We start from the raw sequence: 21,239 nt of genomic DNA, 5'->3' as shown, positions 1-21,239 counted from the left end.
CATATGAAAATATGCACAAAAACACATAATCAACTGAAGTTATAAGCATCAAGTAACTGATATTTATTTAAAAAAGAAAGAATATAATCTCTCAGTTTGTACATACATTTTCTTTTTTTACCTTTTGGTGGGAAGTAGGACTTGCTTTCTGCTTTGTGAGGCCAGTCAACTACTAGAGGCCCAAATCGTCTGAAACTAGCAGTAATTTCATCTAAAAAAAGCATAATTACCGTTATGTTAGAAATCAGTTTTTATAATTCTCCTCTGAAAAGATATTCTTTACTTCTTAGAATACAACTTAGAGATTTAATACTTCATATTACTTGCCATCTCAGTGAGGAGATGGGATGGAGAGAATTTGAAATTGAAAGTTAAAAAAAATTTTTTTTAAATAGAATGCTGAAAAAATTCTCACAAGACAAGCTAGAAATAAGAATTTGAATTTAGAGACAAAAACAAGCATATAAGGATGTTAAATACTTTTAAGACAACCTTCTTGTTACATTTGCTCCATAAAAACTAATTCCAAAGGAACAATTTGACTAGGAAAATTGTATTAAAATCAGAATAATCAATTGAGTTTAACCTGATCTATTGAGTTTCTAAATATTCTGTGGAAATAAGTAATATTCATATGAAAAGGTCTCTAATAGGGATCATAATACAAACCACAAAACAAAATAGAGTAGAGAAGCATCCAGGCAGCATGAGATAAGTAATATCTAGTATATATATCTAGTATCTTAGTATCTAAGTAATGTCTAGTAATATATTGAAAGAACTAGTTGATCCAGTATTATTTTTATTTCATAAGTAAAACTATGCTATAAATTTTTCTTTAAATAAATGCTTCCTTAGGCATCAAAAAAGAAAAATTATAGTACATCAGAATTAATCAAGGTATGCTACCAGGGCAGATAGGAATCATAGATATTTACCTCAAATCCTATTAAAGAAAACTGTAAGAGGCTATCCTATTTGCATTTATTACTTTCAAATTTCATTATATTGACTATTGCTCAGAGTAAGTATTCCATTAATTAAAGTCCAGAAATCTTACTATATAAGAAGGTATAATAAATTTAAGATGAAAAGTACCTTCAAAATAATCTGAATAGTTCCCTTTTCAATAGTTAAAAGTTAAGACCATTCAAGATGGCTACTAACCTGTCCTAAAAGCAAAACCAAACTTATACTATCTTCGAGTGCATTGTTCCTCTAACTAAAAATACTAACTCACCTTCATCAATATCAGGAGGAAGGCCACCAACAAAAACTTTCCGAGAAAAACGTTCTATCCTCTCTCCATTCTGATGAGCTGAGTAGCATGTGGGTGAATTTAAGACACCAACTTGATCACTGTGGCCATCATCCAGCAAGCCATCATCTATTGGGAAGAGGGAAGAGCGACCTAAAACATACAAATGATAAAATTGTAATTCAGCATTTTAGGAAATAAAGCAATCCCTACCCCCATACACATATTAAAATGTTAATGAATAAATATTCAATGATCTGTAAATAAAAGAGAAAAATTAGCTCCTACAAAAGAAATATAAAATATATTGATGTTATTAGGAGGTAAGCCATGGTCTGAAGTTTTGTTTTTTTAAACCCTTACCTTTGGTCTTAGAATAAATATTGTGTATTGATTCCAAGGTAGAAGAGCAGTAAGGGCTAGGCAATGGGGAATAAGTGACTTGCTCAGGGTCACACAGTTAGGATGTATATGATAATAGATTTGAACCTACGACCTCCCACTTCTAAGCCTAGCTTTCAAATTCACTAAACCAACCTACCTACCCTGATCTAGAAAGTTTTTAAAGATTAGATTTTTAAAATTATTTTCTATTAATAGTAAAGAAAATAATATTAGGTGGCAAATATTAGAACAATCTTACTTTCTGGAGAAATTAAAAAGAATCTGGATGTATATGGAGCGTAAGTCTGTATGCACAGGACCTATTACAGAATGAAGTTTCTGCATCTTAATGGCAAAGATGAAGAAAAAATGCCTAAACAATTTGAATCAATGATGCAGGTGATTTGTTTTTAGGTAAGAGATGTATACCAAAAGCGTCAGCCCCCAAAGTGAGATGAAACCCTAATAAGTTAACATGCTTTGTAACTAAAAAGCAAAACCCCTTCAAATATTTGAGGGCTTGTTGGGAATATGAAAATGAATAAGAGGCAGCCCCTGACACCAGGTATATTACAGTCTAACTGGGAATTGGGGTAGGGAAAGGATAGGAAAATGATAGTTATAAATGTATTAAGTACCACAAAAATGACATTAAAGAATTATAGCATTTGGGGGAGGGATAATCTAGTAATCAGTGAGGCTTTAATAGAAGACTGAAAATGTGGCATTTGAAGTGGCCTTTGAATAGTGAACAGATTTTCAAAAGGTAGAAAAGCCAACAAGGTAGTTGAGGCAAGGGAAAAGCACAAGAAAAGGCAAAGAGAAACAAAAGCTCAGGGTACATGTGGGGAATAGTAAGCAGCCCTATTTGGTACTAGGTAAAGAAGACTAGATCTGAAAGATCTTGAATGCTGGCCACAGTGAGTCAGTCAGTAGATGTTTTTGGGAAGGAAAGTAATCAAAGTTGTGCTTTAGAAAAATTAAAATGGTAGTAGGGTTTGTTTAAGAAAGTTGAGGAGGAGCAGAAACAAGAAAAACAAACAGGTGAAAAGGCTGAACTGGGGTGGTAACCATAGGAAAGGAAAGCAAGCAATAGGTAGACTATATTATTCTAGATCTGAATAAGTAGCTTAATCACAGGTATAACTGGGAGAATGGTAGCTCTCTAACAAAATTAGGGAAGTTAGGAAGAACTGATTCAGCTTTGGTCATGTTGCATCAGAAATGCAAATAAAACATTCAAATAGATTCTGAGAGCAGTTGGTAATGTGAGGTACAAGTTCAAAAGGTAGTTGAGGCTAAAGACTCACTAGACTGTCTAGACCTGTGTTGGCTCTGTTCCCCTTCTCCACTATGCCTGAGGACAATGTTCATATGCCCTATCCCTCTGCCCAGCTGCCCAATGCAAGCATGTCCTCCCTCCGCTGTCTGGGGCAATGCGAAGGACTCACAGGTGGCTTGCAGGTACAGTTTGGGCATGCACATGCAATTTCTAAAAGGTTTGCCAACACTGGTCTACAATGACAATTTAGATAGATTTGACTGGAAGAATGAGATGGGAAAGAGAGGTGTCAGCTAAGAACAGAATCTTAGGGAGTTTATATATTACAGAGTGATTAAAAAATCAGTCAATAGAAATAAAGTAGTAATTCGGAGACAGAAAAAAAAAGAACCACAGTAGATACAGCAAATTAGCAAGTGATCTCTTCTATTACAGTAAAGGTTTCAGTTACAGAAGGGAAGACGGTTTCATGGAAAGAATGGTAACATGTGTCAAATGCTATGAGGTCAAAGTGAATGATTAATGGGAAAAAATATTAGTTTTGATGATGAGAATTCATTGTATGTTGTAATTTTTCATGTCTTATATTTTTATACCTAGGATTTAGTATAGTGTCTAAAGCAAGGCACTTAATTATTTTTTGATAATTTTCAAGAGAAGGCAAGTTATAAGAATATAAGGAATGAGTAGGCAAATAAAGTAATTGAAATTAAGTGTAGACTATATTTTAAGAAAGTTTGATAGTGAGAAGGGCTTTTTTGAGTGACATGGGGCTATTTAAGTAGAGACTAACTTATTCATCTTATTCATAATCACAAGATTTTAAAAAGTATGGTTTCTGTCATTGTTTTCAATTAACTGTTTTTCTTTGTTAAAAGACAAGGCTTACTGCTTATGAGATGAACAATGGTATGATATAAAAATAAAAGGCATCAATATAAAATTTGTTTTAAGCTACAATATTAAAAGACCTCAATATCCTGGTTGACGTACCAACTAATGATACTAAAAGGAAGCATGCTTTCCTCCTCTCACAGAAATGGCAAGACAATAGATGTGAAATGAAGCATATGTTGTTAGACCATGGTCAATGTGTTGACTGGTTTTATTCAACTACAGTTCTTTGTTACAACAATTTAATGTGAAGGAGTATCAATCAAGTTATATATGATGTGTATGCACACACATATTTATATATTTAAAGACATTAGTACATGAAAAAAGTTGATTAAGGTTAGAAGATCAATTCAAGAGATCCACTAAAGCAGGAGTTGGCTCTGGTGTGTGTGCGTGTGCATGTGCGTGGGTTGCAAGCAACTGACAATGAAGATCTTTGTGAAGACCTTGACCTATGTAAGACCATCATCCTTTAAGTGCAGCCCAGTGACACCTCTGAAAATGCCACGGTCAAAATTCAGGACAAAGGAGGTATCCCCCTCAGATCAGCAGAAATTGATCTTTGCTGGTGAGCAGCTGAAAGATGGCTATGCCTTTTCTGACTGCAATATTTAGAAAGAATCAACACTGTACTTGAGGGGAGGTGTCTAAATTCCCTCAAGTTTCTTTTGGGCTTTTGAGTAATTTCACTATTTTTGTCTTCCAATAAAGTTGTTTCATTCTTCTCCCCCCTCAAAAAAAAAGAGAAAGAAAATCCAAAATGAACAAAATGCAATATCATAAAGATAAATGGGTTCCAAAAATCCACTTCACAAGTAAAAGATGGAAGAAACATGATAGTTCTAGGGTTATAATGGATTCAATATAATAAATCAATAATGTTTGAACTGGTAGCCAAGAGAGTGAATAAAATCTACTAAGCTATATTCTGCCTCAGCCAGAGGCTACATTTGGAAGGCATTGGCAAGCTAAAGAACATTGACACTAGGGTAACCAGAGTATCAAGTCACATGAGGCCTAAAGAAAGGAAGCATTCAGAGAAGAGAAGCTTGGAGAAATGACAACTTGCTAAGTCATGAACTCGTCTTTAAGTATTGGAAAGGTTGTACATGGCAGTGGGAATAGACTTGTACTTTCTGACTCCAAAGGACAGAACTAAAAACAAAAAGTAGAAGTTACAAGGAAGCAAATTCAGGGTCAGTTTAAGAAAAAACTTCCTAAGAATTAGAAGTATCCCCAAGTGCAATAGGCTGTCTCAGGAGACAAGTCCTTTTAGCAGGAAGGTCTCAATAGAGATCTTCAAGCAAAGACAAAACGACTACTTATATCTTTAAGAGGTGTAATGAATGAAATTCTCTGGAGTCTGATTATATTAAACTTAAATTTATGTATATGTATACACACACACACACACACACACACACACACATATATATTTATTAATCAATTGATCAAGAAAATCTAACTAGCCAATGGACTACTTTACAATTTGAACAAAGGCCAAAAGAATACAAGCAGGAGAACTGGGCCAGAGAGACAACACATAAATGTAAGCAGCTAAGCAGTGAGGCTGGGCAAGAAAGGGTGTCTAGAAGGGCAAAGGAACAACCAAAGAGAGTAAATTTTTGTTGCACAAGCTAATATATATACATAATGCTTTTGACATCATTCAGCCCCTCCACTGAACATATCTGACTGGGAAATAGGCACAGAGGAAATGGCCTCAGAGACCTCAACTACTACCTCCCTCACCACTTCATCACAGGAAGAGGCAGGTCTCAGAAGGTTGCCAACACTGAGTGGCTGTTCAAAATGGCTGCCTAGTGCATGCTTCCCAAAATGGCAGTTAGTTAGCTGATTTCATCACCCAAGAGAGTTCTTGTTACAGATAAACCATGTTATCCTGAACAAAACAAAATCTGAATTAATTTTACTCAACAAAACTAAATCTCAGAATCAAGTTCTAGGGTTTTAATGGAAGCACAATATTGACTACGGAAGTATTATTGTTAGAAGCAATAACAGAAAAAAAAATGGTCCAAATAGACTAACCTTACATTGTCTCCCTTGCCATAAATACCATCAGAATGCTAATTTTGCTGGATTTAAATCCAGGAGATCAAGGGATGCCAAGAAAGGAATAAAAACTTCATTTTATTTTATGCTACCTATGATGATAAGATGCAGAATTAACAGTTAATTTTAATAGCTGGAAAACAATTTAATACATCCTTTCAAGAATCAATCTGAAGACTACATAACAATAGATCTCTAGTCAAAAAATCATCCTCTTAAAAATAATTTTCTTGTCCTATATTTTAATATTAATATCTACAAAATAAATACAATCTATAGGCAAAGGTAGTTAAATATTGTAAGGAATAGAGGTTTGCTTATCACATGGTCTGCTTGAAATAATTCTGTGGATAAGCCAAGATAAGATGGACTTTTTCTTCATAATAAAAGGACAACGATATCCAATTAAGACATTTCCTTCTAGAAAAATGCTACTAATGCTTCTCTCTATTATTTTAAAACTTTAAGCACTAATAATTGAGAATAAAACATCTGTGAGCCTCCTGCCTTACCCTAGACAGGGGAAGAAGGAAGCTTTCCCATTGGGCTGCTGGGAAGAAGGGTGGGTAATGTGAGAAACATCCTCAGGCACACATGGAGAGGATAAAAGGAGCAGCCAACTACAGTACATATGCCATAGGTTTGTCAACACAGTATTAAACGAGGAAAATTCTAGTATAACTAAAGAACTCGTAATGGTAATATTACAATTTGTTCATAAATACATATGGTATCATGATTGTCTTTGAATGCTATATGCAAATATATACACATACACACACTAAGCATGCATTGACATATTTTACCCAATAAAGTATAAAATGAACAACTTTCACAACATAAACTTTATTTTCTTTATTTCTCAATCTACAGATAAGCCCAAGCTTAAAAATGACATACAAAATCAATACTGCTGTTACTGCTTTCCTCCCCACCAATGAAGTCAAATATAGAAAATCACTGAATGTTAGTACCAAAAAAAGATCATCATAAATCATCTACCCATTACTCATTTTTATAGGAGGCTACTGACTTTCCCCAAATCAAAACTAGTAAATGGCAGAACCTTGGTCTTTTGGTTCTAGGTCCATCATTCTTTTTACTATGCCTCTTGTTTCCTTCTCCTATGTTTTTCAAAAAATCTAAAGTGTTCAGCAACCTCCAGGAAGTGATGCAGAGCGAGAGGAGCAGAACCAGGAGAACATTGTACACAGAGACAAACACACTGTGGTATAATCGAACATAATGGACTTCTCCATTAGTGGCGGTGTAATGTCCCTGAACAACTTGCAGGGATCCAGGAGAAAAAAACACCATTCATAAGCAAAGGATAAACTATGGGAGTGGAAACACCGAGAAAAAGCAACTGCCTGAATACAGAGGTTGAGGGGACATGACAGAGGATAGACTCTAAATGAACACTCTAATGCAAATACTATCAACAAAGCAATGGGTTCAAATCAAGAAAACATCTAATGCCCAGTGGACTTACGCGTCGGCTATGGGGGGTGGGGGGGGAGGAAAAGAAAATGATCTATGTCTTTAACGAAGAATGCTTGGAAATGATCAAATAAAATATATTTTAAAAAAATAAAAATAAAAAAAAGAATATAAAAAAAGAGTTAAGTGACTATATGGATTATACATGTGTTATCATATAAAACATATTCTTATATTGTTCATCTTATAAAACCAAAATCCAAATAAACAAGTGAAAAATAAAAAAAAAATCTAAAGTGTTCAGAAAAGGAAGATGGGGAAATAGCAATGGAACATAGTTTAGAAGAATTGATCCTAGGGGAACATTCCTATATAGCCTTATCTCTCCTTTCTTCCAGAATTGGTCCTGTGGAAAAAATACTCTTACTCCTCCACTGGGCTTTCTTCTTCTTCCCAAGATCTAAAAGTCTTTTTTCCCCCTCTCCCTCAAATTAACTTTATTATTTAAAAAAATAAAACACTGCAAATAATGTATTCATCAAGAAATGTCCACATTTTCCATATTCAAAAAATATTTGACTCAATATCCAGTCACCATCCATCACTTCTCTATCTGGAGGAGGATTGTGAGCTACATCATCACTCCACTGGAATAATGCTTTGTCACTGTGTCGAAGGCTTAAAATTCTTAACAAAGACTAGCTTTTTCAATTGGAATGTTAAAGAGGCATTTGGGGACTGATAACAGAATAATTTATAACACATACAATATTACAGCCATGGAAAATTATGTTCCAACTTAGAAATAACTCACATAAACCTATTCTTATGGAACAGGAAGGTAGATTCATTAGTCATCCTGAATGGCTTATGTTCACTTTGAAAGAGATCTCTAGTAGAGTACCACAAAGATTTGTTCTGTGAAATTTAACATTTTTATCAATGCCTTTGATTAAGGTATACCTAGATGATATGCTTATCAAATTCATAATTGACACAAAGGCAGTTAATATGTTGTGTAAAACTAAAAAAAAAATTAATAGTCTAGAACACAAGTCCAGATCTAATAAGATGAAATCTTTCAAATGGTTTGACCATTCCTCCCCTGCTTTCCCAGCCTATGACATCTGCTCTGGAATCACTCTTAAGCATTCACATGTAAACAAGTTCAACTTAAGCTGTGTCCACCCTCTAATCTCTTGGATACATACACCTTATTCCTACTGCTACTCATACTTTTCCAAACCCCAAGCCAAATTGTCCAATTCCCCCTGCCCACTACCACCATCTGCCTTCTGTTCCTATTCATGCGCTGCTAAATACCACTACAAGAAGCTACATAACCTTCCAACTGAGTTTACTACAAATTTATATTATATAGTCTCAACTAGGCCCTCACTTATCCAATACAATCCTTTTACTCCTCCCTGATTGACTTTCATATTCCCTAGAGAGTTTGTTAAACCTGTCCTTCTCAAGCCACGTAACACCATTTAATCATTCACTTCTTTCTTTAGGCAAAGGAGATCACCGATTACTATCTTGAGGAAATTAAGACCATCTGTTATGAGCTTTCGCTTTCCCCCAATTTACCTTCAACATTATCCGCTATTTCTCCTCTTAGGTTTTTGTTTGAGGAAGATGTGGTAGTTCTCATTGCCATTCTCTCCTCCCAGGTCCTTTCAGATCAATGCTACATCCATCTATATAATTTCTATCTGGTGTATTTCCTTATGCCTCCCCCAAAAAACAAATATATCTGTGATCCCTTCCTTAAAAATGAGTAAGAAAACCACTTTTACTTCACCATGCTGAAGACACCTTTCTCAAGCTGTTTTTTTTTTTTTAATCTATTTTTCCCCTAGACTCCATTGGTTGCTTCCACTTTTTCATTTTCCACTCACTTCTCAACCCTCTACATTCTGGCTTCTGGATCTATCAATTTATTGAAGCTGCTCTTTACTACATTATCAATGCTTAACTATTAAATCCAATTGCTTTTTGTAACCTTCTTGTTAATCCTTCTTGTAACCCCTGTAGCATCTGACAAAGGACGATCATCTACTTTCCTGCTGGATATTTCCTACTCCTTGGCTTTCATGAAATTCTCACTTCTGCATCTTTTCCTCTCTTTATGATTACTTCTTCTGAGTGACTTTTTCTGGATTGTCATCTATATCCCATTCTCTGATCAAGGCCCTCTTTTCTTCTCTCACCCAATGATCTTATCATGGGTTCAATTACCAGTTTTATGCAAACGATTCTTAATTTTATATATATATATATCAAGTCCTCATTTCTCCAAAGCTTTAACCTTAACATCACCAATTCACCCAAAGTCTCATCAGCTTCCCAAACTCATCATGTCCAAAATGGCATTATCATTTTTTCAATAAAGTGTATCTTCCTTTGTCATTTTAATGAGTATTACCATCATTTCAGTTACCCAGATTTACAAGCTCTTCTCTCTCTCCCATCCAATAAATTGCTCAGTCTTATCCATTCTAATTCCAAAATATCCCTTACTGTAGTCCCTTTTTCTTTATTCAGCTACTATCTTGGTTTGGGTCCTCATTATTTCTGTCCTAGACTACTGAAATAGCTTCCTGGGTGCTTTCCTGCCTTCTAATCTTTCCTCTTAAACTCATTATTCACACTTCCAGGCAAATATTACTAAAGCACAAGCCTTTCTATTTCAGTCACTTCTCTAAAAGTTACAGTAGCTCCCCAATGCTTCTGGATAAAATACAATTTCCTTTGTTTGGCATTTGAAATTCTCCACAATTTGGCTCAGAATTAGCATATATTGCTCCTTTCTTCCTTTTATGTCCAGCTAAACAGGGCTACTTTCTGATTCTCATAAATGACATTCTATTCCCTGCCCCTATCTTTGCAGAGGCTGAACTTTATGACTAGAATAGTTTTCTTCCTCATCTCTCCCTCTGGGAAGCCCTAGTTCCAAAAAGGGAACAGTTCTAAGGCCATTTTCTATATAAAATGTTTCCTAATTCCCCAACAGCTGATCAATCGCTAAGTATTTATTAAATTCTTGCAAGGCATTGTGCTATGTGCTAGAGATACAAAGACATAAATGAAACTTAACTGTTCCTGAACTCAGTGAGGATTTTACATTCTCTAGAAGGAAGAGCACATACACATAAGTTATGTATATATGTGTATATGTTGTTCAGTTGTTTTCAGTGTGTCTGACTCTTTTGTGATCCATTTGGGGATTTCTTGGTAAAGATATTGGAGTGGCTTGCAATGTTCCCTCTTCCACCTTATTTTGCAGATGAAAAAACCTAGATAAACAGAGCAAAGTGATTTGTCCTGGGTTGCATAGCTGGTCAATCTCTGAGGCCAGATTAGAACTCAGCATGACTCAGGCCCAGCACTCTATCCACTGCACTACAAAGCTTTCTTGTGTATGTGTGTATGATTAATAAGTGTGTGTGTGTGTATATATATATACACATGTATGCACATGTGAGATAATATAGGTAAAGTGTTTTGAAATTTTTCAAATGTTGTATGAAATTATTGAGCAGATCCATAATAGTGATAATAGAAGCAGAGAATAATATTTAGAGCCAGAAAGAAACTCAGAGGTTGTCTAATTCAGTCCTCTCATTTTATGAATGAAAAAACTGAGGCCCTAAGAGGTTAAGTGATTTTCCAATTTTGAGTTGGGAGGGATCTTAGCCATTGAGTCCAACTTTCTTGGAATCTTGAGAACCACAGAGAATAAATGACTTGTACAGGGTCATACATCTACCATATTTAACTAGTAAGGTCCTTTAACTTTAAGCCCAACACAATGAACAATACATTAACGGAGGTGGGGAGTTAGAGAGGGCAGAGATAGGAAGGGGGAAAGTGATAGAGATCATAAGAAAAAATAAGGATAGATCATTGCCCAATGCAAAGCATCTTGGCCCTGGATGGATATATAGCACCTTCCATAGTTCTTTGCCTACAAAGAATCTTACTGTGCTATCCTACCCAGAGGAAAGAAGCTAAACATTTGTGCACTTATTCTCTCAGTCACTAAAAATTAACCTATCATCTTATCCTAACAGGACCTTGTTCTCAACTTAGCTGATACAAATTAACAAATGATTTCATAAGTTTCTCCTCCTGTTATTGCTTCCCCTTCCCATTAAGAATTGACAAAGTTTAAATTAGATTAAATGTTCTATGATTACTTACATTTTATTATGGAATTCTTAAAAGGTACAGAGATGTAATGGTTTGGAAGCTATTTAGAGCCAAGATAAATTTTACATGATCACTCAATTCAGATAATACAGATGGCTGCCTAGTCAACTTATATGTATGCTCATCTTTAGAGAAAATACGTTGGGTGGACAATATTTACCTAGCTGATCTGTTTATGTTAATGAAAAGTTGTTGTCCAAATGATTTTGCTAGGTAAAGAGTAAAATAATGAAACCTAAAAGGTCATTAGAAAAATTAACTCCTGAAATTTCCTGAAAGAAAAAGGGAAATTAAAAAAAAGAAAAAGATCACCTCAATATTTAACAAAACAGATATTAAAAAGGAAAATTAGTGAAATAAAAGCTTTTGTTTATTTTTTGTTTTAAGCTGAAGGAAAAAGTTTTTAAAATGTATGATGGTATAACTAGGTGGGGCTCAGGGGATTGAGAGTCAGACTTAGAGATGGAAGATCCTGGGTTTAAATATGGCCTCAGACACTTCCTAGCAGTGTGAGCCTGGGCAAGTCACTTAATTCCCATTGCCCAGCCCTTAAACCTCTTTTGCCTTGGAACTAATGCACTGTACTGTATTGATTATAAGATGGAAGGTAAAAGTTTAAAAAAATTTGAAAGAAGGCAAATAGCTTTTAATTCTGGAACCAAACCAAACACAGATTCTAAATTGCTAAAAATCATTTATAAACACATTTAAAAGTTTAAAAGGATACCTTAACTTGATTTCAATGTCTATATTGCTTCAATTATTTGGCATTTTTACACTGCCAAAACAAAATTCTCCATACAATGCTTTTCTATCCTAGATATATATCTAATCTATATCCAAGTACCTAAAGTACCTTAAAAAAATAGGCACTTAATAAGTACTTGTTGGAGTTCCCTTAGGACTAGAGGGGAAAAAAAAAAAAACTTGCAAAGGTTTTTTTGGTGAGAACCCAATAGGTTAAGTTACAGTGTGGTAGGTATAAAAGTTTTTTTTTACTTTGTCATTCTTGCCCTAACTTTAAATGGCCTAATATTTAGAAGTAACTATTCCTTCAAAATTTGCTTAAACTAGTTCATTACTATCTCTAAATCAAGATTAACACAATTTATTGTTTATATTCATTCTCATATGAACGTATGTATTTTACCCATTTTGATGTAAAATCACCTTTACCTATCTGATAATTCTGAAGTACTACTTAGAAACTCCAGCTTAGGCATGAAAAGATATAATAAGCAGAACCAGGAGAACATTGTACACAATAATGTATGATGATCAACCATAAATAACACTCAACTATTGTCAACAAAGCAAGGATCTAGGGCAACTCCAGCAGACTAATGGTAGAAAAAGGTTACCCACCAGAGAAGAAACCAATGAAGTCTGAATGCAGATTGAAGCACACCATTCACTTTACGTCCTCCATGAATTGTGTAAGTAATATGTCTTGCTTGATAAAAACAGAAATGTGGATTGTATGTACAATCTATATCATATTACCTGCCTTCTTCAGGAGGGGGGAGTGAGGAGGGAGAGGAAAATGAATTACAAAATGTCACAAAACAATTATTAAAAATTGTATCAACATGTAATCTGGAAAAAGAAAAGAAATTTCTAACAAGATTTGACAAACATTTATTTAACAGCAACTTGTACAGAAACTCATTTAAGCACTGGGGAAGACAAAGTTTAGCTAAAGCATTTTGTTTCTATCCTTAGGGAAAGTATACTCTTGGGAGGAAGAAAAGACAACCACAGATACAATGAACAGTGAGTTGGAGTGTTGCTAAACACAGTATGAGACTTCAGGTATCATTACCAACCAAGAGGAACTGTAAAGACTATATGAACTCAGTATTAAAGAATGGACAGGAATTCAAGAGACAAATGGAGGAAAGGAGAAGACTGCTGAGATAGGGAGCATAATAGACAAAGGTTCTGAGGTGAGACTGTAAAGGAAGGTATTGAGGTTGGAGAGTAGTATATAGTCTAGCTAGAGTATAAAAGAAATGGGTGATAAGACTAAACTGGAAGGTGCGTGTGTGTGTGTGGGGCTGGGTGGGAATGAGGGGAGTACCACACAAAAGAGCTTGAATTTTACTTCTTAAGCAATAGGGATCAAATGAATTAAAAAAAATTAAAACAAACAAACAAACAAACCAAACAACTGTACCCTTACATATGGAGTTTTTCCATCTGGGTTGAGAAAGCTCTACCATAGTTATCTTTCTCTTGTAGCCAATTTGATTAAAATGGATTCTTGGGAGTGGGTCGAAAAAGCTAATAAAATTGGTAGACTTTCTAAAGAACGGGACAATTTTACAAATGTAATTGGTCTCTGGAATTTTTCCAAATAAATCCAAAATGCCTATGTAAAACCAATAAGACCTTTTTATTTTCCTATTCTCCCCAATAACTTTTTCCAAACCCACTGTGCAAATCCACTTCTCAAATTTTTCACAAATGGTTTTTAGTAAGTTCACAAGAGGGTGAATCATAGACTTCCTTGTGATAAAGCATTAACTGCCCATTAGGATTTAACCACTGAAATATCTTAAGTTTATATTGTCATAATAAGCAAAATAGCTTCTTTATTCATTTCCCTTTTTTCTCCTTTATGTGACCTGCAGATGACTTGCTACCTTGAACCCAGGACAAACATCAATTAATAAGTATTTATTAGAAACTTGTGTTAATTAATGACAATACATCAGACACTATTCACAGTTCAGATACAAACATGACAGGTCCTATTCTCAAGTAGTTTGTGGCCTGTCTGAGAAACATAAGTATATATGTGAAATATATGCATGAAATAAATACAAAGTAATTAGTAGAGAACTACTATTAGTTGAAGGGGCAATCGTCAAGAAAGGCTTCATGTAGGAGATGGCATTGCAAAAACAATTTTTTTAAACAAAACTAGGGAATCTAGGGGGCAAAGGTAGGTAAGAAAAGTATTTCAGGCAAAAGGCCAGGAGAATGGAAATGCTGGAAGTAAGTCAGTTTAGGATGTGTTGTACATGAAGGAGATGAAGGTAAAGTTATGTTTGTAAAGGCAGATTGGAACCAGATTGTAAAGGATAGTGTTTTGTAACTGTAGAAGAGATTGATGTAAGAAATGTCAAAAAGACAGAATGATCAAGATTTTGCAACTGATTGGATAATGGGAGTAAAGAAAGATTTTGGGGTTTGAATCTGGGTATGAAGATGTTGGTGTCCTACATGTAGGAAGGGAGAGGGGGAAGATTTTGAAAGAAAGATAATGGGTTCCATTTTGGACTTGTTTATTGAGAATAGTCATTATTTGCCACAAGTGATAAAACAACTCCTAGTTAGGTATGATTTTATTTTAGTTAACTCTTTACAGTCTGGTTAAATAAATGTCTTTTAAATTAAAAAAAAGTTATAAGGGAGCAGTAAACTAGGTAGAAATTAAACTCTATGCGGGTAACATTCATTACACTTACTGAATGCAAAGCACTATGTAGACCCCAGGGAATGGTTTCTTCCTCATGGAACTAACAGTCTAGAAAAGGGATGGGGATTGGAATTTGAATTCAGGGGAACTACCAGAATGAGAACACTCCTTTTTTTAATGTAGATTTATGTAATTTCTGCAACTTGGTAGAAAAATTCCCTAGAATACTAAGGTTAAAGAAACTTTTTGTTATTCAGTCATTTCAATTATGTCCAACTCTTCATGACCCCATTTACCATTTTCTTGGTAAAAATAAGAGTAATTTGCCATTTCCTTCTCCAATTTATCTTACAGATAAGGAAACTAAGGCAAACAGGGTAAAGTAGCTTGCCCAAGGTCACACAACTATTAAGTGCCTGAAGCTGGATCTGAAACTCAGGTTTTTCTGACCTCCAAGAACTTGGCACTCTTATCTACTTCACCACCTAGCTGGTCTAGCCACCAAGGACTTGCCCAGGGTTATACAGCCAAGTCTGTGTCAGAGGTAGATCTTAAATCCAGGTCTTTCATGGTTCCTTCCACAAGGTACATGACACAAAACTTTAATAAAGCTGACCTTAGAGTCACTTGTATATTAATTTGGTATTTTGTATTTCTCTGGCAGTTGATGCTCTGGAGGAGCTTGACAATGGTGTATTCTCCTAAATTTGGGGGAAAAGATGAGGAGTTCAGTTTTGGACACATTGAATGAAAATGTTCCTCTAGTTTTAAATGCCCAGGCATCAACTGGTGATTAAAGACTAAGCTTGAGAGATTACATCTGAATGTATATAAAAAAATCTAGGAGTCATCTGCATGTATAGTTAAACCTATAGGAGCTGACAAAAGTTATTGAAGAAATACAGAGGAAGGAAAAGAGTCTAGCACAGTACCTTGGACCAAACCCTTAAAACCTCCACTTCCCTATTTTTATCAAAGATGCTGTATGTAATTCTTCAAGGCACTTAAGTTCCTTGCCAAATTTTTCTACTTCCATCTTCACACCATCTTTTACATCTGACTCCTATTGTCTACTCACAGGGCTATCACCTTAGTCCAGGTCCTTTTTTTCCCCTCTGACATTTGTGTCAGCCTCTTAATTGGTCTCCCAGGCCTTTCACTTTTCCAGTACATCCTTTATTTAGTTAAAGTAATTTTTCTTAAACACAAATAATAAGGTCATGTGATTCTCCTACACAATAAACTCCAGTGGCTTTATATTGCTGCTTGAATTAAGATTTTTTTTTTTTAATTTTTAAAAGATGAAGCACGAGCATCATCTTTTGCAGGAAATCTTTACTGATTCCCCTAGCTGTTACAGTTCTACCACCTCCCAAACTACTTTGTAAATATTGTCTTTATTAACTTTATATGGTACACATGTATGTACATGTGCATATTTGTATATATCCATGACTTTATATTACTGTCTACTTAACTGGAAGCTTTTTGTGTGCAGGGACTGTTGTTTTTTTTTTTCATTGCATCCTCAGGACCTAGCAGGTCATTAATACTTGCTGACTGAGTAGAAATCTTAAGGAAAAGACACTAATCTGGCTATCATGGATTATTCCAACAGTCAAAAGAAGGCATTAGGTGATTTCTGTGACTGATTAAAGTCAGATTTAAGAAGAAATCATGAAAAGGTGGATATTTAATAAGATATAAAATCTTATGTATTAATATTAGAAATGTGTGTAAAATGAACATTTTCAGGAATTCAGTTTTGGTTAAGTTTGTAAATGTAAGGGAAAGCTGGTAAAACCAATGACTTATAATCTATAGTGTAACCTCTATATCACATATTTGGCCATATAACACCCTCTTCTTTTGCCACACTCCCCCATCCATTCCCCAAATACAAACTAGACAAGGAAAAGAAATCATATCTCAAAGATTATCTTTATTTTATTTTCTAAAACCCTTACCTTCCATCTTGAAATCAATACAGTGTGTTGGTACCAAGGCAGAAGAGTGGTAAGGGATAGGCATGGGGGTTAAGTGACTTGCCCAGGGTCATACAGCTAGGAAGTGTCAGAGGCCAGATTTGAACCTAGGACATCCCATGTATAGGCCTGGGTTTCAATCCACTGAGCTACCCAGCTGCCCCCTAATGTTATCTTTAAATGAAAGGTATAGACCAAATTATCTCTAATGTCTCCTTTGGCTCTAAATCCTATGGCCTTTTTTTAGCCTAGCACAAGCATAGTGAAAGTACTTAATATATGATTGTTCATGTCTTGATAGTTAGAACTAATCTATTAAAAGATAAAAATAAATTCAGAGCAAATATACAATGATAGAGTCTTGTACTGAAAGCACTGGACTAAGAGTTGTGAGATGTAGACTGAAAGGATTTCTCACCACTTAATAGACAATAACATTATGGACACACCGATCAACAGAATTACAGAGGAGGAAAAAACAAAAACAAAAACATGTGGTGTGATCTTTATAGTCTTGGTTCTTAGTCTCACAAAGGCATTAGGAAAATATTTTGACATGTTCCACTGGTAAATTGCACACTTTACATAGACAACAATTTCGTAAAGTGTATACTTAAGATCACATTAAAGCTGCAAAATAGTTTAAAATTTTTTACAAATTGTAGAAAGGCAGTAAAGTTTTCTTCATTTTAAAACAACTACCCTAAGAATCACATAATTAAGTCAGCCTTTGGACCTGAGCATGAGCACATTTTATATTTGGTTGTGGTGTTCTGAATTTGTTGTGAAAAGTGACCTTCAGAAGTTCTCCCAACTTTAATTTGTGTCCTTAGATTTCTTTTGTGTAAAATGAACAATGCAAAAAAGGCTCAGTTATGCATTTCATGAAATTGGATCTCAAGAAAAATCAGAGCTAGACATTCTAAAATTCTGAAATTATCCTTATAGTAATTAGGGTTGTACTACCTTTATAAAATGATCATTAAGACCCATACACTTATTTTCTAAAAGGTCATTTCTGCTCCTTTCTTATTTCCTAGGAAAAGAGGCATAGATTACAGATAATCAAGTGCTGACTTGCTTTCTTAGTCCAACACAGGACTTGGGTGCTCAGTTTTTAGCATTTTTCTCCTACTGACATTCCCTGCAGTTATTAGAAGGCAGAAACTAAGATGCTAAGAATTCCAGTAATCAAAGTAATGATCCTATAATATTTTTGTAAATAGGTTACCAATGGTCTATTGGGTACCTATTCATCTAACTTTGAAATAATTTAAAATGATAAACTATTAAGAAATAAGCCAAACTGCAATTATTTGCAGAATAAGATAACAGGATATATTTGAGAACAATTATGTATTGCATTTACCAGTATCACTAATATGAATTCCTTCAGAAATTTAAGGTGTAAGCAGAAGCTATGTTTAAACAATTCAACAACTATATGAACACAATGGAGAGACATTAAATAATATAAACTTGTAAACTATATGAAACATTAACTGTAATTAGCATTAAAATATTCATTAACAAGTTAAAGTTTTAAGGAGTCAAATACTAAAATTTGTATTCAAATCAACTGTGAGATTGCCATAGTTTTAGGTATATATAACACATTAAGTTTGAAAAAAAATCTAAACAATCACAATATTGATTAGCAAAAGCCCAATGAGAATTATACTATAGCAAATGTAAGTGAATTACCTCGTCTTCGCCCATAACTCCTCGCTGCATGTAAACAAAGGACAAATTGTAAAATGTCAGAACTAAACATACCCACATGTAAAACTATTTGTGATAAGAAAAAAAAAAACTATGTGGGTTTCTGAAATTAGAGCTACTTTGTTTCAGGAGTTACAAAATTTAGTTACAGTTATCAAGTCATATCCTAAATTTCCTTTTTCTTTCTTTTTTTAACATCAATTGGAGAGTAGACTGAAAACTTCTGATTTAAAATTCTGGATACCAGTTTTCCTAAAAAGTGAGAACACCCTGAATTGAGCTCTTATTTTCTGAATGAGCCTTTTATCTGATAAAATATGTACAATGTATAATAAATACCTATCATCAGAAAGGGTGACCACTAGGTGATGCAATTTTTTTTGTTTTTAGGAATTCAAAAACCATCTAGAGTCTGGAGGAGCTGCAACCCTCATCATCACATTCCAATAGTATCCAATAGTATAGTATCAATGAAATCAGGGATCCTTTGACGTAAGTGAAGTATAATACAGACATTTACAATTAGACTAATCAAGAGCTTATACTGTAGATAATTTCAATAACTTGAAATTATCTACATAGTCATTATGATTCATAATATTAGAGCTTGAAAGTTTAACATAGCAGAATGAGGAAATATTACAATGCATAAATTGACCATGCTAAAATCTCAGGGGTCATAAATATATATATATATATATTTGCATCAAGAAACCCCGTTGGAAGCCTACTGAAGCCTATCTTCCTCAGATTGTATTAAAAGGCAAACACACACACACACATATACATACATACACACACACAGACTTATAAGGAAAACTACTTCTATTAAAATAGTTATCAAAATAAAAACAAACAAACAAAACCCTTAATAAACAAGTCTGTAAACTCAAGACTAAGTACTTTTAATTCTAAAACAAGAATACTATACTAGGTTTTTACAACATAACATATAAATGGGAGATGGCAAGTAAAAATATGGAACTTAAAATAAAATTGAATTTCCACTCCCACCCAAAATACATTAGCTGAAAATTGGCAAAAAAAAAAAAAGATTTTTTAACCAAAGAATCCCTATGGGAAGAAACCCATTAACATAGGTGTAGATCAAAACAGTTGCTTTTTGAGTCAGGTAGGCATGAAGGTTACTATCCTGATTTTTCAGTTGGAGAAACTAAAAAGAAACAAGATTAAGTCAATTATCCCATGTCATACAATGAGTGTATTCTACTCTACCATTCTGCCTCCTGAGCAAAAAAATTTTAATCAAATTCATTTACATTGAAGTTGGTTTCTATACTCAGGAACTAATCCACTAAATATTTTGTCTTGTTTCTGGATTATTTTTGCTTATAAAATTGGACAGGATCATTCCAGGTTACCCAAATTATGTTTAATTCATGTTGCTTTATGGAGAAAAGTTCTGAGATATGACTAACAATATATTATATTTATTAGAGGGTAAAAAAGCTTGAAGAGCCTTCTTTCTAATGTGGGCAGGGAACAGACAGACAGAGGGGGCCCCCAGCTACTGGTGAACCACTGGGTTTATAGAAGGAAACCGTCAGTGATAGAAGTAGGGAAGAAGAGAGTACCTGAACTGTTCTAAGACTCCTACTTAGTTGAAGTCTAATTTACTCTTTAAGAGTAGAATACTTATATATATACATATATATATATGGGCATATGATCTGGAGTTTAGGTTTTAAAAGATTCTATTACAAAAATGAGTAACATGGAAATAGGTTGTGATACTACATATGTAACCCAGTGTAATTGATTGTCATCTCTAGGAGACGGGAGCATAGAGGGAAGGGAGAGAACATGAATCATGTTAACTGTGGAAAAATATATTTAAAAACAGATTAAAATTCTTGGTAGTGCATGGATAGAGCTAGGCCTTGAGTCAAAAGTTGTAAATTCAAATTTTGTCTCTAACAATATCTGTGTTATCCTAGGGAAATCACTTAACCTTGGTTTGCTTCAGTTTCCTTGTCTAAAATGGGGATGATAATAACAGTATTTTACAGGATTGTTGTGAGGATCTAATGAGATATTTGTAAAGTGCAATGCACCCCCACACTCAATAACCCATCCTTCTTAGGGACTCACTGGTGGGGATGAGGATAATCATCTCTATTCTAAAGTCCAAACTTTCATTACATGTACACACAAATATAAGTACTATTGGGGGAGCCCCAAAATAATTTGCTTGATAGATGAGAGAGATAAAAGTAGATCTGTTTTTTAAATTTAGAATATTTTTCCACGTTTCTATGATTCATGATTTTTCCCATCCCTCTTCCCTCCTCTCCTCCAGGAGCTGACAAGAAATTTGATGAAAGAAAACTTGATGAAGTTATGGACAGGAATCACAATTCTAGGATTGTGGTGAAAATGCATGGCATAATAGCCAATTCACATGCTGGCATCATATCTGATTGATTATACATGAGCAAAGATGGAGATATTAAATAATGCAGTGAACATTAGCTTTAAAATAATCAATCTATTGCCCTTTGATCCAGCCATGGCGCTTCTAGGTTTGTACCC

General features: G+C 34.4%; 1 protein-coding gene across 14 annotated transcripts in view; it reads right to left on the bottom strand.

Moving 5' to 3' along the window:
* CPEB2 (cytoplasmic polyadenylation element binding protein 2) overlaps positions 1–21,239 on the bottom strand; it is an 80,047-nt gene that overhangs the window by 22,006 nt on the left and 36,802 nt on the right. For 9 of the 14 annotated variants that reach the window (XM_016423318.2, XM_016423315.2, XM_016423313.2 and 6 more), the window contains 3 exons: positions 18,669–18,692; positions 1,241–1,411; positions 122–211 (listed from right to left, as the gene is read on the bottom strand). In XM_016423318.2, coding sequence (XP_016278804.1) covers positions 122–211; positions 1,241–1,411; positions 18,669–18,692 — 285 coding nt within the window. The remainder of the gene's footprint in view (positions 1–121; positions 212–1,240; positions 1,412–18,668; positions 18,693–21,239) is intronic. The other 5 variants (XM_016423314.2, XM_016423316.2, XM_001363512.5 and 2 more) reach the window with 1 other exon arrangement.

This window comes from Monodelphis domestica, chromosome 6 (genome assembly GCF_027887165.1).
Source record: "Monodelphis domestica isolate mMonDom1 chromosome 6, mMonDom1.pri, whole genome shotgun sequence".
In the NCBI taxonomy this organism is placed as follows: domain Eukaryota; kingdom Metazoa; phylum Chordata; class Mammalia; order Didelphimorphia; family Didelphidae; genus Monodelphis; species Monodelphis domestica.
Note: the sequence above shows the minus strand (reverse complement) of the source record. Positions and strands in the feature narration are given on the sequence as shown.